This window comes from Glycine max, chromosome 19, assembly GCF_000004515.6.
Source record: "Glycine max cultivar Williams 82 chromosome 19, Glycine_max_v4.0, whole genome shotgun sequence".
Taxonomy (NCBI): Eukaryota; Viridiplantae; Streptophyta; class Magnoliopsida; order Fabales; family Fabaceae; genus Glycine; species Glycine max.
Window position 1 is genome coordinate 46966463 of NC_038255.2, and position 24876 is coordinate 46991338.

The following is a 24876-nucleotide window of genomic DNA, read 5'->3' on the forward strand; positions in this document are numbered from 1 at the left end:
AAGAGATTAAAATCCAAAACTCCAAAATGCTACGAATACAAATATACAGATAATATAAAATTCGATTTAGATTGAGACCACTCCTTGTACTATCAGACCCATAGCCGGGTCCATGCATATTTTAACTTCATAACTATAAGCAGAAACCAGATGAAAGGTACAAGTGACCATGAACCACCATGCAACTTTTTCCATTACTTCATAAAAAATGTGTTACAATTCACGGATAGGAATAATCTACAAACATAAATTGAGAAGTTTAAGACCAAGAAAGAAAGAGAGAGGCTACAAAATAATTAGCAATATTTAACCAAAAAAAAAAAACGTATATATATTCTCATAACATACCATCACTCACAAATAAACGTGAGGAGCAAAATTTCTATGTCTGTAAAGACTGTAACTAAATATGCCACAAATTCCACCAACACGCACTTACATGACGAGTTTTCTGACTAATTAACCGCATGAGAAGAAGAAGAGAGGAGCTCATTTAGATTATGATACCTCAACTGCTTTAAACGCTGGATGAAGCAATCCAAGTTCATCTTTGACCTCCAGAGGATTGCTAGTCTCATTCCGTATTCTCTTAACTCCCCTACTACCCAACGACTTGTGCGTGAACCCATAAATATGCAGTATTTGATTATCCCCAAAATTGAAAGCCCTATCCATCTGCTTCAAGCATCTCTCAACGGGGTAATCCCCAAACTTCCCACAAGGCTTGCACCCCACAAAATGAGTCACCAATGGCCACCTATGGTCACCAAAACCAGGGTGATAATTCTCAATCATCTCCTCATACCTATCAACCAAAATCCCCCAATAGCCATGCAAGTAATAACCATTCTCAAGATAAACCTTCCCACCCCACTTCTCCCTCTCCTTAGCCAGCAAATAAACCATCGCAGATTGATCATCAGCTTCAAAAACAGGCCTATCCTTAAGCTCACGCGTGAGTACTTTCCCAGCTTCATCTCTAACCTTCCCTTTGGGCCCCATTGGAGCCCAAGCATCAAGAATATCCAACGACCACTGACAATTCCTCAACAAAAAACTCCCAGTGTTCAACCCAATCCAATTCTTGTCATCGTAAACCATCTCATTCCACCCATGCATCACCAAGTTGGAGTCTTTGTACCTCTCCCACGGCACCGCAAACTTCATGTCAGTGAACATGGCATCACTATCCATCCACCATAGAAACTCCACCTCAGGGTGCGACAAAAGAAGCTTCCTTATCAGAGGAAGCTTCGCCCAAAACCCTGCCATTTCAGCGTCGAGGAGAGCCATGTTGTAGAACACCTCAATCCCATGCAAACGACAATAATCAATTTTGTTCTTAATAGCCTTTAACAAGTAATGATCCCCAACGGGATTTTCGCACGGTTTCGGCGACGACCCAGTTACGAGAAGCACGCGGGGCTTGTTGGGTCGAAGGAAATTCGAGAAATTGGGATTCTCGCGAAGCCAGCGAGATCTCTGTTCGTCCCAGATCGATATTTTGGGGCCGAGACGATACGCCTCGTGTGGGTTAACTTTCTCGCGGTTCTCGTCTTCTGTTTCGTCGACCAAGATGGTGTTGATGTCGAAGGCGTTGTAATTGGTGGTGGAAGTGGAACTTTCAAACGGCGTCGTTGTGGAATGGAGCTCGGCGAGGAGGCGATGGGGTTCGGGGAGCTTGCGGGTGTAGAAGCGGTTGCGAATGTCAACCAAGTCCTGCTCCGGCGTGCCGAATTTTCCGGCGCCGATGGTGCCGCGCAGGACAACGATGGTGAGGACGAGGCAGAGGATCGTGACCTTGCAATGCCTGAGAGCTCGGTGGAATCTTCGCGCCCTTTGAGCTCCCAAACACTTTTCTAACATTTTTTTTTTTACCACCACCAATCTCGATCTCCGAATTCGAAGGAGAATACTAGAAGACGATTTGAAAACGCAGCAATTTTGGGACCGGATTAACGTAATTGTTCTGTTGATGCAGAAACACGTTTCCTTCGATGATCACAAGAAGAAGAAGAAAAAAAAAAGGAAATTAAAGACTACGGATTTTCTTTTTGGGAAATAGTTGTGATATGATTAGCTTGCCCGAATTCGGATCATTAATTTTAATTGAATAAGTAATGTGTATTATTGATATCTTAATAAGATAGGATCAATTCTGTGCATGTCCACGTGATTCTGGTTGGATTTAAAAATGTGGGTGAATTCTTAATTTAATTAATTATAAATACTTTTTATTGTACATGCAAAATTTCAGCAGTGAATGTGTGATTATGCGTTTGGGCAACCCGACCGACCAATTCAACAGCCATGCAAGAAAAATCAAGAAGGATCAGGATGGGTTAACAATTTGAATCAGGCTAACTTTCTTCGGGGTGCTTCAAATTGAGAAGAATATTAATGATAAGATTAAAATTCAAGGCTTAAATATAATCTTTTTCTTTACTTTGATCAATTCTTAATTTTGTTATTTTTATTTTTAAATAGACGCATATTTGATTCTTTTATTTTAAAAAATTTATCATTTTGATCTTCATATTTTTAAAAATATGTAATTTTGATCCGATATTTAATTTTATTTATATTTTATTTGTTACATTATAATTAATTAAATCATTTTTTATGATACTTTAAATAAATATTTTAAGTTTAGGTGAATTAAAATAAAAGAAAGAAAACATAAAAAAAAATTAAGAATTTGATTAAATTGATCAATTTTATATAATGAAAGAATCAAATGTCTCTCTTTTTTTTAAATAGAGAAGTGAAATTAAAAATTTTTAAAAACAAAGACTTAGGTGTCTTTATTTTAAAATGGGAGGATCAAAACTTCAGAATAAATAAAATAAGAAAATCAAAATTATATTTAAGTCTAAATTCAACTTTGATATTTTTGATATTTATTATTTATTATTTTTTTATTAAGATTATATATTCTGTAAAAAAAAGATTATATGAATTATATGAAGAAGATAAAGAAAAGCATGTGTGTGCAATAAAAGATTATTATATGAATTATATGGAAAAATATCATCATAAAAAAATGAATAAAAGTAGGCTTAATTATCTTTCGATTTCTATAGTTGTACGAATTTTAGCTTTTAGTCCCTACTTCCTACACTTTGATCCTTGTCATTAAAAATAATTAACATCCTCAGCTAACGAAAATTGATGTGGCACTAAAGTGACCTGTTGTGTGTGTTTACATTTTAGTTCTCGTGCTTATATTATTTTCTTTATTTTGGTGTTTATAGTTGAACAAACTTTACCTTTCATCCTCACACTAAAAAAATCATTTGTTTTAATTCATAAACAAGCACCTAAAATTTGTTTTGGCCCCTATTATTAAAAAAACTTAACGTCATTAACAACTGATGAAATGACACAAACGTGACGTTTACGCGTGTTGTGTTGCATTGTAAAATTACTTGTTTTTAGTTCTTATATATGCATCTGCTTATGTTTTACTCTTTATTAACACCTCTCTCATTTCTCATCTAACACTTGTATTCTCTGTTTCCCTATCTATTTTCTTTTATTTTTACTCATCAACACCTCCCTCGTTTTTTCTATTATTTGGGTTTTGTTTCTTCTATATCCTCTTACATCAACGGGTTCTAATTGACTCTACATTGGGAAGTCTTGGGATTAAAAAGTTTAGACACGCTTATTATTGAACAAGACAAAGTGACCTATGATTTGTGTTGATACTTTATGTAATGTTAGAGACCTAATATTGCTGCATAAAACACTCAGAAACATAGAAGTTGTCATTCAATTCATTTTCTATGTCACAATGATTTGACCATGCACTGTCGCCAAAAATACCTCTAGAGGTAATTTTCAAATTCAATTTTTTGGCAAATAGTTATGTTTTTTTTTTTTGTGGTTTTACAACATAAGAAATGATTTTATGGTAGTATTAGATAACCTATAATTAATGGAGTTACATGGCACAAATACCTAAGCATTTAAAATCATGCAATAATTTTCAAAGCTTTTATGCAAAAAGATTAAAACAATGCAAGAAGTTGTGCCCACTGCAAGGAGTGCTAATACAAATTGATATTCATAGACTACATTATCTTGTCCAATAAAGTGTGTGTCTATCCTCCTAACCTCAAGGCTCTTCGATTTAGAGTTAAGGTAGGAAATAATTAATGTAAGGGGATCCAAAAGAATTTGTATAATTAGCATTTGTTTTGTACGGAGACAAACGAATTTTGCTGCTCATGGCTTAGCTAAAGGAGCAAGTTCCTATGCTGGTTCCCATTACTTTGGTGATTTTCCATCTTGTATTGCTGATCTGATTCTGAAGGGAATAATATAAGTATGTTTCTCTAAAAAACAGAAACATAACTTGCAAAATAGGAGGAAGGAGGCGTTGATGAGAAAAAAGAAAAAAGAAAACAAATAGATAAGGGAGAAATGAAGAAGAAAAGAAATAAATATTGATTTGATCGATAAAGTTATTTTAAAATGCAATATACATCATGTCATGTTAGTGCTATATCATTTATTCTTGACAATGCTAAGTTTTTCTTATTAGAGAACAAAATAAAATTCGAAGTATTTGTATAAAGACTAAAATCGATTTTCAGACCTACTAGAGACTAAAATGTAAATTTGTACAATTATAAAGACCAAAATATAAAAAAATGCAAGTATAAAAGCTAAAACATGAAGCACAACACATGTAATGTAACTCCAGCACTAAATATTGACATCTAGCTATTTTTAACAGCAAAGATCTACATGAATCTAAAATTATTTGTACAAGCACTAAAGTATACAATTTTTAAGCATATGGTCTAACATGTAAAATTTGTGGGACCGGTAATCAAATAGAATATTTTAACATTTTAATGTAAGCCAATTAAACAAAATATTAAATTAATAGTTGTAAAACCTTATTTATATAAAATATAAATAATTTGGCAGGGTAATTCACCAAAATTCGACAGAAAAACTGATACCTAATTTAGTTTGAGGTCGAATTGTTATTCACTCTAAAAGACAAAGACCAAAACCAGCACGTCAAATACGCACGTTTGACTGAGGAAACGCGGAACAAAACACTGGGGCTCGAATAGTTGGCATGTGGCAGCAGAAACTGCCACGTCTATGCTATGCACTGCAGGAAGGAAGGGGGTCTGATTGTAATTTCACATTCTGACCAGCGAGCTTTTCTAGACTCTGCCTGCAGTTGATTTTTCATCAGATCAAAGTGTGGACATTGAATGAAAAAGGAAAGCGGCGAATGAATAAAGCGAGAACCACGTGAAATAATACTATATAGAACTAACACAAATGTAAGTGTTTCAAGCATGTTGGTTAAATAATTTATAATAATTTTTTTTATTATGAGATAAAAAATTGTCATGTTTATGGTTTTTTACATTCTTCTATTAATTATATAATAAATAATTTTCTAAATTTCTTAATTAATAGTATATAAATTCTAAAACAAGGAAAAAAAAATTAAAATACTAACAGTAGAATAGTAAACGGTATAAATGTGAACCAACGTCACAAAAAAGTTTGTGATCACAAGAAACATCTCGTGTCAAAAGAAGCATCTCGTGTATCGTCTCCTAAAAAAAATGGAATTGATGTGTCATTGTTCGAGCTTTCTTCTTCCGCCGGAGAATCCTAACACGACGTGTTCGCTTTCTCTAAAGTACGCTCTCGTTGTTCTCAACCAAAGCCTCCCGAGATTTGCTCCCCTGCTTTGGGACCACGGTATTTCTTCCTGCACCACACCCTCTTCTTCCTCTTTAGAATATTGATTCATGCATTGATGTATGTCTATGTGGTTGCTACAGCTCAAGTGCGAGTTTGTGCTGATGGAGGTGCCAATAGGGTGTATGATGAAATGCCTCTTTTCTTCCCTCATCAACAACCTTCCCATGTTCGCACCAGGTTCCTACTTCTCTCTTTAAGGCTTTTCCTTTTTTTTAAGAAATTTTTTAATCTTCTTCTAAGACTTTGATTCTCTCTTTAGCTTATTTCCGTTTCCGTGACTTTGTGTTTGTGGTTGGGTTGTTTCACGCAATTGGGGTACTGAATGAAATGAAAAGTTTTGAGCTCTGACTTTCCTATCATCACTTTTGAGCTATGTCATTCGGTGGTCCATGATAACTGATAAGTTCACAAAAGGCCCGTTTTTGTGATAAAATAATGTTTTTCTTTTTCTTTTCCTGATGAAAGTTATTGATTGCTGAGTTCGATGTCTTTCTTGAAAGTTCCAAAGCTGCTGCGATTTTCTGCAACTTATTTGTGGTGGGGTTGTGCTTCTTAAAATTCTTAGTGGCTTCGAGTGAACCAGAAAAGGAAATGGCTAAATAGGATTTGTGGGTTCGTGTAGGTTACATCAATTAGATTCTGTGAATCCTTTTTGCCATTCTTGTACTAAAGAAATCAGTCCATGTTTTATTATAATTATGATTGATCATGATAAATCTGCTCGATAGATACAATGATATGTCACTCTTACCTCTGGTCCTTGCTGACAGGTAGTGCTTAGTAGTGCCTTGTTTGTTTCTGCTTGTCGTGGAATTCCTATGTGCCGCATTTGATCTGATATTATCATATTATAAAGATATTCAACCATGTTATATTTCCTTATTTATGTTTTCACTTGTATGTATGCGGGTGGAATTATTAGTTTTTTATGGGATATATGTGGAAAGTCGCATCCTTCATTTATGAGTGGTAGTCAACAATATCTTTCAGTTAACTGGTCTAACTTTTCTTATAAGTTATAACATGCTTCTATACATTTTCGCTTTTGGAATTGATGATGTCAATGGCACAAGCTCCCCGAATGATCTTTATTTCCATTTCTAGTCTATGCAGTCTAATTGTTGGAGGACTTGGTTAGACTGAAAACTTGTCACATTTATTGTTTACTGTACTACTCTCAGTGTTTTGCTGTTGTTAGTTGCTGGGAGCCTGGTTTGCCATCGTCAGTTTAGGGTTGCAGATTTCCTTTTATCTAACTTGATAGATTTCTATCAGGTACAAGCCTGATGTAATTAAAGGGGACATGGATTCAATCAGGACAGAAGTACTTGACTTCTATGCAAAGCTGGTATTTCTCTCTATCTATATATGTTTCTGGTTTTTTGTGACTCAGATTGCAAGTATTCATGTAATGCAGAAAATGAATTCAAAACTCAACTTACTGGTTCTCACCAAAGTGCCATTTTTTATTCCTGTGTTGCTGCTATATATACAATCTTGAATCTTGTAAAAATCATGTCAAGGTTCTTATGCTAGTTTTCTTCCTGCAGGGAACTAAGATAATTGATGAGTCTCATGATCAGGACACCACAGATTTACACAAATGTGTGGCATACATACGTGACCTCACCCCAAATATTGATGGAGCAGAAGTGAGTTGAATACTTTGTTATAGTATTTATTTTCTGATTTTCTTTTTGAGCGAGGGGACAGCAGAGTGAATTGACGTCAATTTTAACTGTGGACTCAACTAATTTTGGAATAATTGAAATGAATTAACTCTAGTGCCGTATCTACTTTAATCCCTTTTTGACAGTAAAGAATGTTTTCATGCTACGTGTATTTAGTTGTACTGTTGGAATTAATCTCAGATTGGCAACACCCCCTCCCCCCCTTTATCCTTAATGCAATGGCAGCTATGCATTCTTGTTGCTGGAGCACTTGGTGGGAGATTTGACCATGAGATTGGAAATATTAACGTGCTGTGCCGATTTTCCAACACACGAATTATCCTTCTATCTGATGATTGCCTCATTCACCTTCTTCCAAAGAATCATTGTCATAAAATCTTTGTTCAATCTTCTGTTGAGGGTCCGCATTGTGGTGTCATTCCCATTGGGATGCCGTCTGGAAGCTCTACAACCACAGGACTCAAATGGGACCTCAGTAAGTATTGTATTTCGTTCTTTAATAATAATATTATTGATTAATTTAAATATGTAAATCTGTAAATGAAATTGTGCTTCCTAAGTCTCTGCATGAGTATCATGGTAATCATTGCCTCTGATATCAGAAAATTTTGACTCTTGTGTGGCCGCTATTAACTAGTATATGGGATGGATTCACTCATCCTGGACTAATAAATAAATAGTTAAACATTTTAATTAGCAATCTATCAGAACATCAACACATGACAAAATAAACATGATGTTGTGGTGTGATGGAGGATAAATGTTTCGGATAAAATCATTAACTTCCATTGCCTTTTTCAATCACCAAGTTCTGAACTTGTTTTTCAAATGTTGTCTGATTATTAACATTTTATTTTGACTATTTCAGATGATGCAGCGATGAGTTTTGGAGGTTTAATAAGCACATCAAATATTGTAAAAGGGGAAATAGTTACAGTACAGTCTGATTCAGATCTTCTTTGGACTATTTCTATTAAGAAGCTCTAGGATTTACATGTTGCACAGTGCCGTGATTTTTCAGATCTTTGATACCAATTTATATGGGTCTTGTTCCATTTAAAGGCCAGAGCTTCTGCTGACCTTTCTTTATGTTTCATTCTTTCAATTTACTCTGTGAATTGTGGGAGGGTGGAAGGGAATTAGGGAGTTATTCTTTAATATAGGAAGTTCAGTTTTCAAAGAGGTTACTTACATTCCTTGGATCAGTTGCATTGTATGTTATTGTTATCCGTAAATGAAATAGCAGAATAAGATGGCAAAAAACAAAAACAGAAATTTAAAGAAGGAGAAAATCATGTCATGTACTATTTTGCTTATGCATACAGAGCAATGGACTGTTAGTTGCCGCTCTACTCTGTGGTTCGGGACCATTACCACAACAGGTCAATTATTCTGGTTAATTTCTATGTGATATGGGATTTTCAATTTAGAAGAATGAGAAATTATTATGTGTGAGACGGGCTTTGTAATTTACAAGAACGAGTTAATAAAATTTTATTATGCATGAGTTTGAATGCAGTGTATCTGATTACAGGTGATTGGGAGTTAGTAATAGTTACTCTAAATTAATTAATACTACCTTCATTGTCGATTTTTTTTATCCTAAGAAAGTATAGGTTAGTCAAACTAATTTATAAATACTCATTGGAACTGGCTTAGTAGTAGAGTTTGAGTTGTATGCATTTACTTATCTTTAATTCTCATTGTCGTCATTGTAAGAAAAAAAAACATGGGTATTTTATCTCTTCATTAGTTGATTGTAACTTTCATAATTTGATTGTTGACATGACAATGTTGATTATTGATGTGATATTCTAATGCTGGAGTAGCTATACACATGTGCTGACATAGATCGATTAACATGGATGTTTCTCGGTCAGTTTAAGTGTAAGTTATTTTATTGATTTTTATTCCAAATAAACAGATTATAATACAGAAAAAATAGTTCTTTTATACTCAAAAGTTACAAATAAAAGAATTTGAATAAAGGTTTTCTATATTGTTGTTCAATTAGGGGTTATCATAAAATAAAAAATTATTAATTTTTATAATAGTTATTTAAAAATTTATGTTTAAAGTAATTTTAAATTGATTGATTATATAAAAATTATTTAAAGTGGCGACATATTAAAATTAAACTCTTAATTGTGCTTTTTTAAATAAAAGATTATATTTTTATACCTAAAAATACCTATTTAAAAGTGTTAAAAAGTAATCTCAAGGAAAAAAAAATTATATCTTATGCTCAATATTGATACACACATAATTATTTTTCATCTTATTTCACTTTAAAAATATGTTTAAATAATAAATTAATTAATTAACTATTCAATAAATTCTTGTTAAATATAATAATAATAATTTTGTTATCAAACAATAATTTGTCTATAAATTTCATTATAAAACTTATAATAATAAATTTAAAAAATTATAAATTATAAATATTTTTATACAGTAAAAAAAAACACTCATAAATTTTCCATAATTTTGTCACCTCGGTAGCAATTTCAAATAGTGACTGTCTGACTGAACAGTCCCGAAAAGCCTGGAACAACATTGAACATTTGTTTTGTATGAAGAGTTGAGTTGAGGCTAATCAATGTTATATAGAGAGCTATCACAGTCCCTCTTTCTTCTCTTTCGCCTTCGCTTTCTTTGAAACTCACAGCTTCAATCCTCGACCACACCACCCATCAGCGACATGGTAATTACCTCTTCTTCTCCAAACCTCATTCTCTTCAAACGCTAACGTTCAATTTTTAAGCGCAGTGGGATTCGACTTTCCCCGACTGATCATAGTATCTGAAGCTCTAGGGTCCCGTAACTGTTAAATTGACCTTTCAGTATATATTAATTTGACCTTTTTAACCCCATTCTCCGTTTACTCCTTCTTGCAGCTTCCTCTTTCCCTTCTCAAGACTGCCCAAGGCCACCCTATGGTAACTCATTTTTTCATTCTCTATTTTCTTTGATTTCTAACTTATTATTATTATTACTATGATATGATGATGGTGATGGTGATGATGTAACAGTTGGTGGAACTGAAAAATGGGGAGACATATAACGGGCATTTGGTTAATTGCGATACATGGATGAACATCCATCTCCGAGAAGTCATTTGTACATCTAAAGTAATGTTGCTTTTACGATCCCTTGCTTGTTTTTTGTTGTCTTGTAATTTGATTGTGATGGAAAGGTTTGATTTCAATTGGCAATGTAGGACGGAGATAGATTTTGGAGGATGCCTGAATGCTATATACGAGGCAATACAATCAAGTACCTTCGAGTTCCTGATGAGGTGTGTATTGTGTGTGCAGTGCTAATGACATTTTATTTTTTTATTTGTTAATTTAAAAACTTGTAAATGGGTTGAGAAGAAGGGAACCTTGCCACGGTAGTAGAGTTGTTTCATTGTGATCTGGTGGCCACAGAAAAAAGTCTCATCCTTGGGTGTTTAAGGGAACCAGATTCAATGCAGTCTAATTTGTACACGCTGAACCATCTGGTCTTGATCGGGTTCCAAACTATTGAATGCGTGAATGTGTGAAAATTTGATTAGAATTCGTTGAGTGATGTCTTAGCTGCACATACATTTATTCTGCTAATCTTGCTCTTTTGCTATTATTTTAGGTTATTGACAAAGTTCAAGAAGAAACCAAGAGCCGTGCAGGTAAGCATTGTTTTGGCATCTAGTTGGTTGGTATGAGTTTGAGTGTAAGTATGTGGATGCGAGTTTGAAAGTCCTACACTGTATTAGAATGGACATGATAAGGACCCTATAAAACCTATGAATCTAAATAAGACTATCAGTTGATATGTGGTGTCAGGCCATGAGGTTTAGGTTCCTCAATCATTAGAAGATCCATTGGAACAGATCTCCTTGCTGCTTAGAACTCTGGCTAATGAACCCAACAAACTTCCCTGGTGAATCTGATAGTTGTTTGTTTGTTCAGTTTCATGTAAATTAACTAGGTGATCTTATAAGGAGGGACAAAGGAAGATTGCAACGTGTATCATAATAAAGATTTGTATAATTTTTTTTTATATAAATCAGTGAAACTTAATATTTGTAAATGCTAATTTAGCCATGTATTATAAACTGATATTCATGCTGCCTTCCAGTTGCTGGCAAAACTAGACATTCTCTGATTAATTTCACCTTTTTCAGATCGCAAACCACCTGGAGTGGGACGTGGAAGGGGAAGAGGCAGAGAGGATGGTCCTGGTGGGCGCCCAGCAAAAGGAATTGGGCGTGGTCTTGATGATGGTGGTGCCAAGGGAGCTGGAGGAGGCCGAGGCAGGGGTGGTCCCAGTGGAAAGCCTGGTGGAAACAGAGGTAAATCATAAATCACTCATTGCATGTATTACCCGTTCATAATCATTTCTATCCTTCTAAGTTCTAATTCACCATTCACAATTTGAAGAGTTTATTTCTACTTTTGCTTCATTTTCACCTAGATTGGATGAGCTCCTAACGAGCAAGAAATATCTTCAATGAACATGTGTATTATTATTTGATGAACAAATTACTGGGTTCTTTAATTGGGTTGGTTTTAATGCAAAATTTATGGTTGGAAATGTCTTCCATAAAAAATTATATATAGCTTCTTTTTTTTTAAAAAAAAATAAGGTTGCTTAAAGTTAAATTCTGTGTATGAATATTGTCCAATGTATTTATTTACTTGTTTTGGTATGTACAGGGCGAGGTAGAGGCTGATTCTAAAAAGTGGCAGGAACTACTCAATGTGTATCGGTAGCAACTTCACTGCCCGTGTTTCCTGTGCATCCTTGGCTTTTAACTTGAAGTGTTTTTCTTGTGTTTATGATCACAAAAATGTTAGTGCTATTATATTACTCGAGGAAAGTTTCTCTGCCAGACTGCCCCCATCTCCTTTTTAATCCCTTCCTAACAGAAAACGTGCCTTTCCCTTTCTTTCCTTCCAATGAAAGGTAATGACGGCGCAATGCGTGAAATACACAACCTTGATATATTTAGAGATGTTAATTTGACAATTACATATTTGGCACCAAGCATACAGTATTTGACAAAGTTGACTTGTCGATTTTGTTTTTCCGATTGTTTTTTCTTTTCCCTGTTTGGGTCGATTGGAATTGGGTTTTGAAAGAAATTATACTTAAATCCACCACTAAAGGGATCGCATGCCAATGTCATTAACTTTTTTTTCTTCTTTAAAGTCAATATATTTTTTATTATTGGAGATAATTTTGTAAGACAAATAGGATCATTATAGATAAATGTCTTCGAAATATGTAATGTAATTATATATTGAAGACACACGAAATCAATAACATAATTGTCCTTTTGAATATTTAACATTATTAGATACCTAAAGCTCAAATTTGAGATAATTGGTAAAAGTAGTACTAGACTTAATTTTCCTAAACTGATTACATAATTGTCAAAGCGGTCTAGAAAGTTACTGATTACCTAGAAAATCATCACATAATATTGACACTCCATACAAATACAAGATTACAAAATGACTCAAGTGTCCTATATTTTGGAAAAACAAAAAGGGCTATGAAAAATGCTCACGTACAAATACAATTTTTTTTTATAATAAAAATCCAACACATCTCAACCCATGTTGTGATGAAAAATAAAACAAACTATTGGCAAATAAAACAAAAAATGCTCCTCGGGCTTTGAACCATCTAAGTTAATGGCTCGGCATGCTATTTGCTAGTAGGGGTGATGACGGTGTTTCTTACATGTTCTTTCTGGCTTCATAGTCAAAGTGCTTGAAATCCAAGATTGATTTGATTCAGAGGAATCATCAGAGAGCCAACAACACAGCCGACCATCTTCTCCACCCGACCATCCGAAAATGCCTTGGCTAGGACTATTAGTAGGTCCACTAGGAATTGTTGACATGGGTAAAACACTCCTAATAACACTTGCGTGGCCTCCTTCAAGAATTGCTTCTGCAGCTCCAATTGTAGCCACTCCTTCGTAATTTACAGGAAAGTAGCCCATAGTACCAGTATTAGTGCCACCAATCACCCATAGTTTTTCAGCTTCTCTGGAATAGTGGCAATCAATGAAATAGTCAACCTGCCAAAGGAAAGTATCAATTTGTGGTCTAGGGATTATGCAGTATAAAAGTTTTGCTTTGGGAGGAGTTACCACCAAACTTGGAAGATCATCTATTCAGCCTGCTCAGGCAATGTCATGTATCTCTATCCTCAGCATGTAATTTAAAGATATGTAATATATAAATATAAGCTTTTGCTTATCCACAGCATGAATTTTCCTAAAAGCTGGGCTGTCAATCCAATTAAAAAGACTTTACATGGCTCAAAAGTACTAGAAGCAAAGCCTCTTACAAGGAAAACTCCAAGGTATTAACCTTTTAAGTCTAAAAGATCTATAAGCTGGGCTGTCAATCCAATTAAAAAGACTTTACATGGCTCAAAAGTACTAGAAGCAAAGCCTCTTACAAGGAAAACTCCAAGGTATTAACCTTTTAAGTCTAAAAGATCTATAATTCTTTCAATATATACCAAGTTAACGCCCCCTTCTTTTCCTCCTTCCTATCTAATGAGAACTAATGATTTTTCATCTGCATACGATGCTTAAATGTCACTATGACTATCACTTTTTTTATTTTGCAATAAAAATTACAGTTTTCATGCATGTTCCAATAAAATCACAATGCTTTTCCAGTTAACAAAGCAAGCATATTCAGTACAAATTGGGAGGAACTCACATGATCCAAGTTCCAACTTTCAGAAGCTATAGTACGAGCATCTGAGAAGTTTCCTTCATTTCTACCATCTTTCCAGTTCCAGATACTAGGCAGCAGAAAGAAAAATTTGAATCAAACTTTGAAAACGAGGAAAGAGTTAGTACTTAGTATAGACATGCAAATTCATATAACCCACATTAGGATTTAGGAGCATAAGAATGTAATTATTAGCATAAAAGGTATAGCAGAAGTACTATCTGAACTTACACTACTCTGTGATTATGACATTTATGTAATTATGACAGTTGTTTATTCTGTAATCTGTATATGAATTTACCTTTCTTCAGCAACAGTATCAACATAGAATGCGCAGCATACAACCATATCAGGCAGAAATAGAGTATGAGTAGGCTATGTATAACTCTTATGATTTTTTTAAAAAATAAATAAAACTAATGGAGATTAACTGTACCCCAGGGTTTCAATATGTGTTAAGCACCAAAGCTTCTGATAATTCTCTCCAAAAATCCCCACCTTTGCAATTGAAGTCCCCATGTTAATCACCTACATTTTTGTAAAAAAAAATAAATTATAATTCACAAAAATTATAACTGTGCATGAGAAACATACTGTAGCTCAAACATACAAAGGACTCAAATAAAACTTTCTTCATGCAATATATATCAATCAGATGGATGGACCCATCAGACAGACAAGAGAGACAAAAGATATCAATCAATCTGGATACATAGATAAGAAAAAGCACAGATAAAAGGAGGGAGGATAAGAAATCCTGCAGAACAGAGGAAAATAAGTTGCATGAAAAGAAAAGAAAAAAAAATGCATCAGGGCTGCTAAATCAATACAAGTTGGAAAAGGTATTCTCTTGAAATACAACACCCAATAGCAGAGAACCAAGGAGACCAAAAATACAATCCAATCCCATAGTTCGGAGCTGTCTTTAATATCTTAATTAAGAATCAAGATGGTTGAAACTTGCAATAATTATCAACTGATGGGAACTGAATTGAAGTCCTGGACTTACTGATTCTAGATGATCATCATCATTGATATCTCCAGTAGCATCAAATGTGCAGATCAACCCATCTACTGAAGCAGAAATCAGCTTGCCTTGTTCATTAGGGACAAAATGAACCTAGCATCAATTGAACATTTTCAACAAATCAGACATAAATTCATGCCTCTCACATTGGGTCACTAAATAATTTCATTTTATTTACTAAAAGAATTTAGCTTTATTTTAATAATGAAAACGATTGATATTGTTGCCTTCATCTTATGAACACAACGTACTATGTAACAAATATTTTCCTTGCCTCATTCAGTCATTCTATGACAGGTTACCTTAAACCAGAAATATAAATGTATTAATTATGGGGAAGTAGGGTCTAGGAGGAAGGGGTAAGTGGTGAAAAAACAAGTTGAAACTAACAGAGGCCATCAAGCCAAAAAAATGTGAGGCCTTCAAATGCAATTATGATGTCCATCTCACAAGAAGACTTCTACTCAGAGAACTGCTACAAGGCCTTCAGAAGGTCAAAGTTAAGAAACAAAATCCAATTACAAAATTCTTCTTCAATAATCTTACATCAATAGCAAGTTTGTATTGAATCGATCAAGTAATGCCTAAAGCCATGCTGAACTAATGAAAATGGCTACTGCCCGAAAACAAAAATTCCAACCAGTCTGACTATCAATGTCTGACCCAGAAAACGAGGAATCAAGTATACTGTTCCATTAATCTGCAATGAACATCCTTTTAATTCTTCAAATCTAGTAAGATTTCCACAGTTTTTTCTAGGAGAAATATTTAAAGTTCATTGGTTGCCAGTGTTAACTATTCTATAATTTTTTATAAGATTGAAATAACTGAATTAGTTGCCACGTTTCTCACAACAACAAAAATATTCTGGGAGGGAATCGCCAGGGAAAACATGCTTTTCCTGCCGGATTATAGTTTTTAGCTAATTCCATTAGATCAAGTTTTCAATCAAAATATAAACTGTTCTCACATGTAGTTCAAGCAATTTGAACAGCACAAACCTGAGTGACATCATCCACATGAGAGTCCTCCAGGCATGCAACTTGCTTCATATTTCTCCAATCCCAGAACAGTATCTGAACAAAATCATACTTGAGGACAAAGCTTACATACCACTAGTTTAAATCATGAATCACAGAAATATCTACAACTAAAAGCAAACCTGCGATTTACACCCGGCGGCTACTAAATTTCCACCAGTCCCTCCAATACAGAAGCTGAAAACCTCTTGAGAAGGACCGGCATTGATGGAAGAAACCTACAATTTGACATTCAATCCAACACACTCAAGCATCAAATTACTCATACACATGAAAAAAACTTTAAATTAAACAAAAAGTCAAATCTACCTGCTGAAAAGTCCTTATGTCCCAAGCTCTAATGGTGCCATCAGAAGAACAGGAACACAAAACATGGGGATTTGAAGGACCCGAAAACAAAATCTGATTGATGGTTTCAGAGTGACCCTTGCATTCTCCATAATACTGACCCGCCACAGGTGAATACAGTTTCACTGCGTTCGTTGACAGTGACACCGCCATTGCACTCCAATCATCGCTTTAATTCACAAAAACAGTTCGAACCCAAGATACATTTAGGAACTAAAAAATGAAACTTTACTATTTCGCATCGAGTTTGAGCATAAATTCACAGCTTAAACGGGGAATTAAAATAACGTGCGTACTTTGGGACGATTTGGAAAACATAGTCGTCGCCGAAGTTGGTTTGAATAGAGTTTTTAAGGCCGAAGCGTTTAACGTCGCTTGCGTTGGGTGAAGGTTGCTCCTCGACATCCATGGCCGCACTGGTTTCCATATGAAATTGGGTTTCTATAAGTTAGAGTTGCAGAGGAAAAAGGTCCTTCATAACTTCCAGGGTTTTAGGGCTTCAATCACCTGCGAATGTGGTCCCCTCAATATATTAATATTATTAACTAAAATTTTAAAAATTAAATAAATATTTTTTAAAAGAATTTGTAAGAATAATTCAAAAACAATATCAATATTATATTAATTATTTAATACATGATATAATTTTTTTATATATATTTTTCATATACGCATGTATTTCTTGATCATTTTTTCTTTATGATATATTATAAATTATAAATTCTTTAATGTCATCATCAGAATAAATTACACTAATCACACATTTGAAGTTTCGTTAAAGTTCTTGATCTACCCCTACATTGACCCCTTAATCTTTAATGTTAGAGTAAATTACATCGATTATTCCTAAGGTTTTGTTAAATTATATAGATCCCTTACATTGATTATAGTGAATGGGGGTTAGACAAAGCAATACTTGTATACCATACAGCACATACAAAATGATAATACATGTGCAGGGATGTTTGCTTGTTACTGTGGGGGAAGAGTTATATTGAGAATGACATCGAATATGAGCTGTCATTCTCTTTGGTAACTTCTTGTACATAATCCTTACATATTGGTATCCCTGCACCTACTTTTTGTTATAATATATTATATTTTACTGATAAAAAAAACTGAATATGTCCTGAATAAATTACACGAACCCCTTCAAAGTTTGCTCTTATTATAAGTGACCCAGGATGTTTAATGAATTTTATTCCCCCAAAAGTTCTTATATACTCCGTTCAAACAAGACACCTTTAAAAAAAATTGCAGTGTATGAGTATTTTCACATCTTCCTTCTTCAGCTCTCGAATCTCCACCTCTCAAGCTCAATTTACTCTCTGATTGAATCTGGATAGGAGCGTTTGTTTGATGTACAAAACCCAAAACCCCCACATTCAACCTCCCCTCGGATCATTTTCCATCGAACAAAGTTTCAATCATGACTTCCCTAATTTTAATACACCAGCCCAGACTTTAGTGGAAAGCAAAATTTGTTAACTCAACAGAACCATCCATTTGCTAATTCTCATCATTTTCCAATAAAACTGAAACCCCTATGCAATCATTCTAAAAAATAAATATCCAACAATTTTAACATCCATCTCAAAATAGAGCATGCACACAAATTTCGTAACACTTAGGACCTTGAAAACTCCTCGGCAATCTCCAACACAAGTTCGTCGTGAACGACATTGCAGTACATGTAGAGGCCCGTATCAGTAGTAACGTTGTACAGCATGAGGTAGTGGAAGTGAGGACAATCTGGACAACGAAGACTAGCAAGGAGGCGATGGAGGGAAAAGTGGCGAGGGGTCATGACGCGTGTAAGAAAGGCACTTCAGCGAGGTGACTACTTCAGATTTGGAAGTAAATTCGTATGATTTCCAACTATGTTCTTAAGTAGGAGAGAGGAATTAGAGGTTAACAGCCACACCATACTTTGAGGAAAGAGAGGAGGCCGACAGCATTTTGAGATGAATGATGGATTAAAGGTATGAGGAGAATGACAGTGGAGCAGTGAGATGGCTTATTACTTTTATTTTTTCAAATCTAACAAAAATTAGACACCATTTGGGACAAGAAGTAAAAGGTAATATTCTAAAAGTAATGTGTGCAAACCTCAGGAGGGTCACTGTAATTTACTATGAACAGACTAGTTTGGAACTTTTCCTAACCAATGCAAACACACTCATGTCTGAAGTCTACAATACATGGCAATTTGGAAGTTTTCACTTCCATGTTAGAGAATACCGAATCAATCATCCAAAAAAGTTCAAAACATACGCAACATAAAAATATAGAAATCCGGATACCACCATTCAAGCATGAAAATATCTCAATTATACAATATCCTAAGTCAACAACTAGAAGGAGATTTTTTCTGGTAAATAATACGCGCTAAATGTTCAGCCAACACGGGAGAGACACATGAACGTCTCTACTTAAAACAACTACCAATCCAAGCTACAGATAGAGAAAATTTCACTCGAGAATTTTCATACACATCTTCTAGGGTAGCGCCTTGAACTGCAACGGCATCATGTGCTTGGAGCAGCCTCTTTTTTCTCTGTTGATGCCTCGCCAGCATCCTGTTCAAGAGGCTTTGACACTTCTTGCTCTGTAGAGTTGGCAAACCAAAAAATTATAGTTAGCAGAGTAAATGAACCCTCGAATAAAACATATACAATAATAGTCCAGAAATCTATACACACATCTTTCTAATTCCACATATATCAAAACTTAATAGGCATTTTATTCATTGGAACAAATTGCATAATGATGTTAACACCAAGGAGAATTCAATTCCTCTTTTCAAGATAAATAATCTTGTTCCCCTTTCCAAATTGCAATGCCCTTTATGGATGATAATGCAGACAACAAGAAGATAAAATACAAAGCCAAACTGCTATGATATTTAGAGCTCTCTAAATTGAGGGAAAAAAGGCAATTTTGGAAGACTTTTAGGGGTACATGATAATAATCAAAGATTACAAGATCTATTTAGATTGAGTAATGATATATCCTCGAACAACATCTTCCTAAACCTTCTAATACTTGTACAAAAATAATATTATATGAAAAAAGATGGATTTAATATCTTGAAAAGAAAAAAAGTATTATATACTTAATGAAATTAGGAGGATTGATAAGATGTAGGAGGATATAAAATTATCCTCATCTTTACATTTTGTTCAATTGAAAATAATTTTGTTTACAGATTGGAAATTTCAAATTCTGATCAAACTTCACTGTCAGAAGTGCCTTCAACCAGGTAATAAGCTATTGATTCCACACATGCCGATTTCCAGACATACAAAGAGAGCTAATTAATCAGCTTTCTTTATAAGCTACCTAAGAACCAATGCAAAGATACCCTTAAAAAAGTAAACTTACTACAAAACTGCACATTTCAATCACAAAGCACCGACACCTCACAGTCAAATTCAATTCTTCATCTTATGTCTAACCTGCTCCCCCCTACTAAATCAGCACTCTCCTCCAATGTCCAAACTCTACCACCATACCCATCATCATATCCATCAAAACCCATATAACTCATGGAAACAAAAATCCTTAACACTAAAAAGAATCACTCAACATTTTAACATTCCCTAGAGCTACCGCCTACCATTAAAGCCATAAGCTGCAAAAACTGTTACTTAGTTTTCCAAGTGCTACTATTTCCTACAACAGTTAACCACAGAATATGCACATAAAGGCACAATACCATAATTAAACATGGAAAAACCAGTAAAATCAGCACAACTTGCTTAAACTATCATCACTAAGTCAGAAAATTGAACATACATTATTATAGTCAAGTACCATGCAGAGAAAAAAAATGTGAATCACAAATTTGCACACACATACCTTCATCATCACTCTCATCAATGTCATCCATTGCATCACCCATTCCACCAAATTTCTGCAAAATCCATAAGTAATCAAACACATAATAAAATCAATAAAAGAACAGTAAATCAACTTAACACATTACATACAGAGAAATCCATCCCTCCCATTGCACCAGCACCCATCCCTCCCATTGCTCCCATTGCATCAGCACCCATCCCCCCAAATTTCTGCACAAAAAGAAATAGTAAGGATAAAATAATATAATTAGGATAAGAGTTTGAAACAGATAATCAAATGAACACATTGCCTACCGAGAAATCCATCCCTCCCAAGTCCACTTCACCTAATCAACCAACAATGAGCCAGTTTAATTAGACTATGCATAAAATTACACTGCATTCTGTAACACATTAATTTGTTATAGTAGAAGTCATGCATACCATTATTACCATCATCTTCATCCTCATCCACCCATTTATCCCAATCTACTTTCACATAATGTGGAGGCTTGCCTTCTCCACGCAGTAACCTTTTCCACCATCCATCCTCTGCCTTCTGCACTACACAGAATATGCTTCGCACTCCTACATTAATTTTGCTCTCCTGAAAGAAGAGAATGGTGAATGAAATGCATTAAAAATTAAATGAAACATAACCATAATTTGCAAGTGAAGCATGACATAAACACATATACACAACTACCAAAAGTGCATATAAAGCATCAAAGCAATCAGTACATATCACTGTTTAATTCACAGGAAAAAGTGAAAATAAGCATTCTTAAAGATATCAATGTTACAGCACAAATTGAGAACATCTTCTCACCTCTACATTAACCTTGTCAAAGAGCTCCAGTTTTAGCTCATACTGATGGTCTTCAGCACCAGCACTACCAGAGAAGGTAAAAATACCATCTGGTGTAAGATCCACCTTGGCATTTTTTGAATCAGCCAATTGCACCGTGATATAGACCTTGTCAAGTCTCTGAGCCCACTTAACCTCGGGATGACGACTGCATCGCAAAGTGCATTTATAAAATGTGAAACAATGAGAGAGGGTTCAAATGCGTTACAACTCAAGGAATATTAAACGGGAAAGCAGTCAAACTGCTGAAAATTCTTATTATTATCACTGACATCTCAAAATGTTGAACAATCACAAATCCCAACCTATCTTTCCACGAGAACAAAAGAGAAGGAAAGACGAAGAAAACGAACCCTAATAATAGAACATCGGGTACCCAAATCTCGAAATACATTTTTGTCAACAAAATCTGCCTTCTACACACATATCTTAATCATCTTTAGCGGGTGTGTTTCGTTTCAATTGGTACTAGAGTTCGACAATGCCCACTAAATATTTTAGGTTTACTGCCACATTTGTCAAAATAAAAGAAGTTCGCGATGCAGCTAAACAGTAAGAAGAAGAACTCATCATTCTTCGGGGATCACAGGTCGGCAACAACTCAACTCAACAAAACAAGAGAAACAAACAATTCGATCAATTACAAACCCAAATTATGAAAGAAGAATGCTAAGTCGAAGAAGATAATGAAAAAAGCATTTCATAATATGTCGATAAAGAAGAAGAAAAAACGATGATAAGCAAAGAGATTCCGAACGGATAACCATCAAAGGAAGAAGCAGGGTTTATAATTTGCACCTCATATTTGATATTGGATTGGATTTGAATGACGAAAACCAAAGATAGAGAGAGCTTATATTCTGTAAAACCCTAGTTTGAAGAGAGAAACCCCAAAGTAGCCCTCTTTCAACTTTCGCTTTTGAACAAAGTATTTATAGGGCATAAAATACGTTGCTTGAAAGTCACTTCTGGACTTCTAGTACCTTCCCTGCGCTGAATCGTTTTCTAGAAGGCTCCTTCTAAAAGCACCTCCTATTTTCTAAGGAAGCCACCCTTCCTTCCCTTATTACCAATTATACCCTTTTAACCCTATTTCTACACCCACATGATTGTGTTATTCCTTTGAATCTCTTCCTTTCATTGAACCCCCATTTTTGTTCTTCTGTGACCCCCCATCTTCCTTTGCACGCTATTTCTACTTCCTTCGCACAAAAGCTTCATGGCCACCCCATGTGCGTTGCTCGCGAATTTGCCATCGTTGGCAAGATCTACATCCTCAATGACTGTAATGCCGACACCAGTTCCCACTCAACCAATTGGGTAGAGGTCCTCGACCTCGCTAGGGGCCACTAAGAGGTTCAGGGGAAGTGGATGCATGCTAGCTTTATCGTCGGAGAAGGGTTTGGGAGGAGTTGAAGAGGCTAGAGAAGGGTTTGTCAGGGTTTTTGTGTGAGGTCACCATGGCTGATTTGATGATTTTTTTTTCCCATTTTAGGGATTCCCTAACTTACCCTTTCACGTCAAGTATGCAAGTCATAAACCAACTCTTCGATGGAAAAACTGCGACTCAGCACTGACAACGACGCGTCGCACTCCTTATAATCAGACTTCATCAGAGGACTGCAATGCTGAAACTGAATCTTCTGGTTCTTCAACAGAGCCAGTCGTGGTTTATGTAGTGTGACAGTTTTTGAGGATGGTGAAATTGATTCGTGCCACCACAAACGTTGGTTGGAATCCCTAATGACCACTTGTTGGTAGTGCCTTCTTCGATTTGTACTTCTTAACAATGTCGATTAGATTATTGCACTGGATATCGGTCTTGGGCACCCTCATGTAATCCTCTCTTGCTGCTTTCATCAAGCAATCGATCCATGGTACCATGCGAAGATCAGATCCAAAGAAGAGGAAGATGGTCTCCAAATTTCAAATGATTTTCAAATAGTATATTGCTAATTATTAATAATAATAGTTTTTTCTAGGAATCACAACTTGACAAGTGTATTTAGACTTTAGAGAGCATCAATGAACATGACAAAGTGTTTTTTGCTTTTTGTCAATTTGGTGCAATTTCAAATTGTGGGGGTGTAAAAAAATGTTAAAAGGGTATAATTGGTAATAAGAAAAGAAAGGGGGTTTTACTTAACAAACTATATTGGCCCAACCCAATTTTCCCCTTCAGCCCTTTTTACAATCTGCACAAGGGCTTTGGATTTCCCATCCACTCTTTTGCTCTTTTTACCCTAACCTTTTTTCTAAAAAGAGAGTGAAAAGTCACTCTTACCCTCCCCATTCCTACACCCCTTATCCTTATCCTCTTACCACAATAAAAACATGTTTTCGTTGTGAGAATTGTACAATAGAAATGTATTTTCATTGTACGACAAAAAAATTTCATTGTTCAATAGATATAATAGAATTGTGTTTCCATTATGCAATAGCCACAACACCCCTACCACAATGAAAATTGATTCCATTGTGTCAATTACAGGGAACACATGTGTTTCTGTCAAGGATGTCAGAATAAAAATAAAAAAACATACTGGGATAAAAATAGCATAAAAATGAGTGGAAATAACAAAGCCTTGACACAAGGCATAGCCCATATTGAAACACCATAGTGCCCCGGGCCTAAATCGCCTTTTCATCTTGTGCAAGTGACAGCGAAGACAGAAAAGTATTTAGGATCTGTTTAGTTTAGAGAATCGAAATAGATAGAATGGAAATAGAATATTTTTTTTTAATTAATGTAAAGTATAAAAGGTGTAGTCTAAAAAAATTATAAAAATTTTCTTCAATATTATTTATCTCTTTAAAAACAAACACACCCCCTTAGTGAATATTTTTTAAAAAATACAACATAATATAAAAATATATATAACATTTTTATAACTGAATCCATAAATAAAAAATGAAGATAAAAATTTTCCGCATAAATAAAAAGGAGAAAAATGAAAAATAAAAATGTTGAAAAATCAATAACATTATCATTTTTTTTTTTGTATGCGATAACAATATCGTATAATATTTATAAACTCCCCCTAACAATAAAACATTTTTTTAAAATAGCAAGATTCCCACCACAAATATTTCGAGACCTCGGAAAGAAAAAACTAAGAAAGAGGATGTCCAACGTACAACCACATTTACTTAAAACGTTCACAGTCATATATGTTGGACAACTGTATTATGAACTTTCCTTACTGAAAAAGATTGGACAGAATGTGTTGATCTTTTCTGTCCTTTTTTTATAGGTAAAAAATAAAATAAGCTATAAAAGAATTTATAACATTAGGTATAAGAGAATTTATAACATTTAAGGTATAAGAGAATTTATAACATTTAATCAATTAAGTTATATTTTCTTGCCACACAATATGTTGGTCCTTAATTTTTCAACTATAGAGATTATATGAAAATTATCTGAATTTTATTCTCCAATACTATTGAAACATTATTTCTATGAAAAGAGTCAACTTTCCATTTATTTTATTCATTTTATAAATAAAAATTTTAATTTTCAATTTTATTTCAATTAATTCTGCCTATATTTTACAACTAACATTTCT

At 34.6% G+C, this 24876-nt stretch overlaps 5 protein-coding genes across 8 annotated transcripts; 2 read left to right on the forward strand and 3 right to left on the reverse strand.

Moving 5' to 3' along the window:
* Positions 1-164: 164 nt before the first annotated feature.
* On the reverse strand, positions 165-2157 carry LOC100794266 (xyloglucan 6-xylosyltransferase 2). Its single transcript, XM_003554469.4, has one exon. It carries the CDS (start codon positions 1864-1866, stop codon positions 499-501), a length of 1368 nt encoding a protein of 455 aa, XP_003554517.1. The 5' UTR covers positions 1867-2157; the 3' UTR covers positions 165-498.
* Positions 2158-5519: 3362 nt separating this feature from the next.
* LOC100795320 (thiamin pyrophosphokinase 1-like) lies at positions 5520-8788 on the forward strand. 2 transcript variants are annotated; one of them, XM_006603652.4, is made up of 6 exons: positions 5520-5742; positions 5826-5922; positions 7021-7093; positions 7296-7397; positions 7617-7911; positions 8305-8616. In XM_006603652.4, exons 1-6 carry the CDS (start codon positions 5604-5606, stop codon positions 8421-8423), a joined length of 825 nt encoding a protein of 274 aa, XP_006603715.1. In that variant the 5' UTR covers positions 5520-5603; the 3' UTR covers positions 8424-8616.
* A 1183-nt stretch (positions 8789-9971) lies between these two features.
* On the forward strand, positions 9972-12486 carry LOC100795851 (sm-like protein LSM4). Of its 2 annotated transcripts, XM_003554472.5 has the most exons (7): positions 9978-10140; positions 10334-10375; positions 10469-10567; positions 10657-10734; positions 11067-11106; positions 11605-11772; positions 12137-12486. In XM_003554472.5, exons 1-7 carry the CDS (start codon positions 10138-10140, stop codon positions 12151-12153), a joined length of 447 nt encoding a protein of 148 aa, XP_003554520.1. In that variant the 5' UTR covers positions 9978-10137; the 3' UTR covers positions 12154-12486. The 2 variants fall into 2 exon arrangements, with proteins under 2 accessions (XP_040868632.1, XP_003554520.1); XM_041012698.1 differs by having other exon boundaries at positions 9972-10140; positions 10469-10734.
* A 399-nt stretch (positions 12487-12885) lies between these two features.
* LOC100794786 (WD repeat-containing protein 89 homolog) lies at positions 12886-17055 on the reverse strand. Its single transcript, NM_001255603.2, is given in 8 exon segments — positions 12886-13512; positions 14168-14252; positions 14619-14710; positions 15192-15302; positions 16211-16285; positions 16372-16467; positions 16559-16766; positions 16894-17055. Coding segments are annotated over 8 exon segments (1170 nt in total). The 5' UTR covers positions 17025-17055; the 3' UTR covers positions 12886-13140.
* A 1697-nt stretch (positions 17056-18752) lies between these two features.
* Positions 18753-22261, reverse strand: LOC100796372 (uncharacterized). 2 transcript variants are annotated; one of them, NM_001254466.2, is given in 7 exon segments: positions 18753-19205; positions 20459-20513; positions 20590-20670; positions 20755-20786; positions 20884-21046; positions 21269-21455; positions 22106-22209. In NM_001254466.2, coding segments are annotated over 7 exon segments (603 nt in total). In that variant the 5' UTR covers positions 22111-22209; the 3' UTR covers positions 18753-19125.
* Positions 22262-24876: the final 2615 nt, after the last annotated feature.

Excerpts from the sequence above, each read along its gene's own strand:
- LOC100794266 (XM_003554469.4), bottom strand. The coding sequence starts at position 1,866 with ATGTTAGAAAAGTGTTTGGGAGCTCAAAGGGCGCGAAGATTCCACCGA.
- LOC100795851 (XM_041012698.1), top strand. Across the intron at positions 10,376-10,468 it reads CTGCCCAAGGCCACCCTATG|TTGGTGGAACTGAAAAATGG; the intron begins GTAACTCATTTT and ends ATGATGTAACAG. Across the intron at positions 11,107-11,604 it reads AGAAACCAAGAGCCGTGCAG|ATCGCAAACCACCTGGAGTG; the intron begins GTAAGCATTGTT and ends CACCTTTTTCAG.
- LOC100796372 (XM_014771355.3), bottom strand. Across the intron at positions 20,514-20,754 it reads TGGGAGGGATGGATTTCTCG|AAATTTGGTGGAATGGGTGA; the intron begins GTAGGCAATGTG and ends TGGATTTTGCAG. Across the intron at positions 19,206-20,458 it reads TGATGAGAGTGATGATGAAG|AGCAAGAAGTGTCAAAGCCT; the intron begins GTATGTGTGTGC and ends CCAACTCTACAG.
- LOC100795320 (XM_006603652.4), top strand. The coding sequence starts at position 5,604 with ATGGAATTGATGTGTCATTGTTCGAGCTTTCTTCTTCCGCCGGAGAAT. Across the intron at positions 7,094-7,295 it reads TTGACTTCTATGCAAAGCTG|GGAACTAAGATAATTGATGA; the intron begins GTATTTCTCTCT and ends TTCTTCCTGCAG. Across the intron at positions 7,398-7,616 it reads CAAATATTGATGGAGCAGAA|ATTGGCAACACCCCCTCCCC; the intron begins GTGAGTTGAATA and ends AATTAATCTCAG.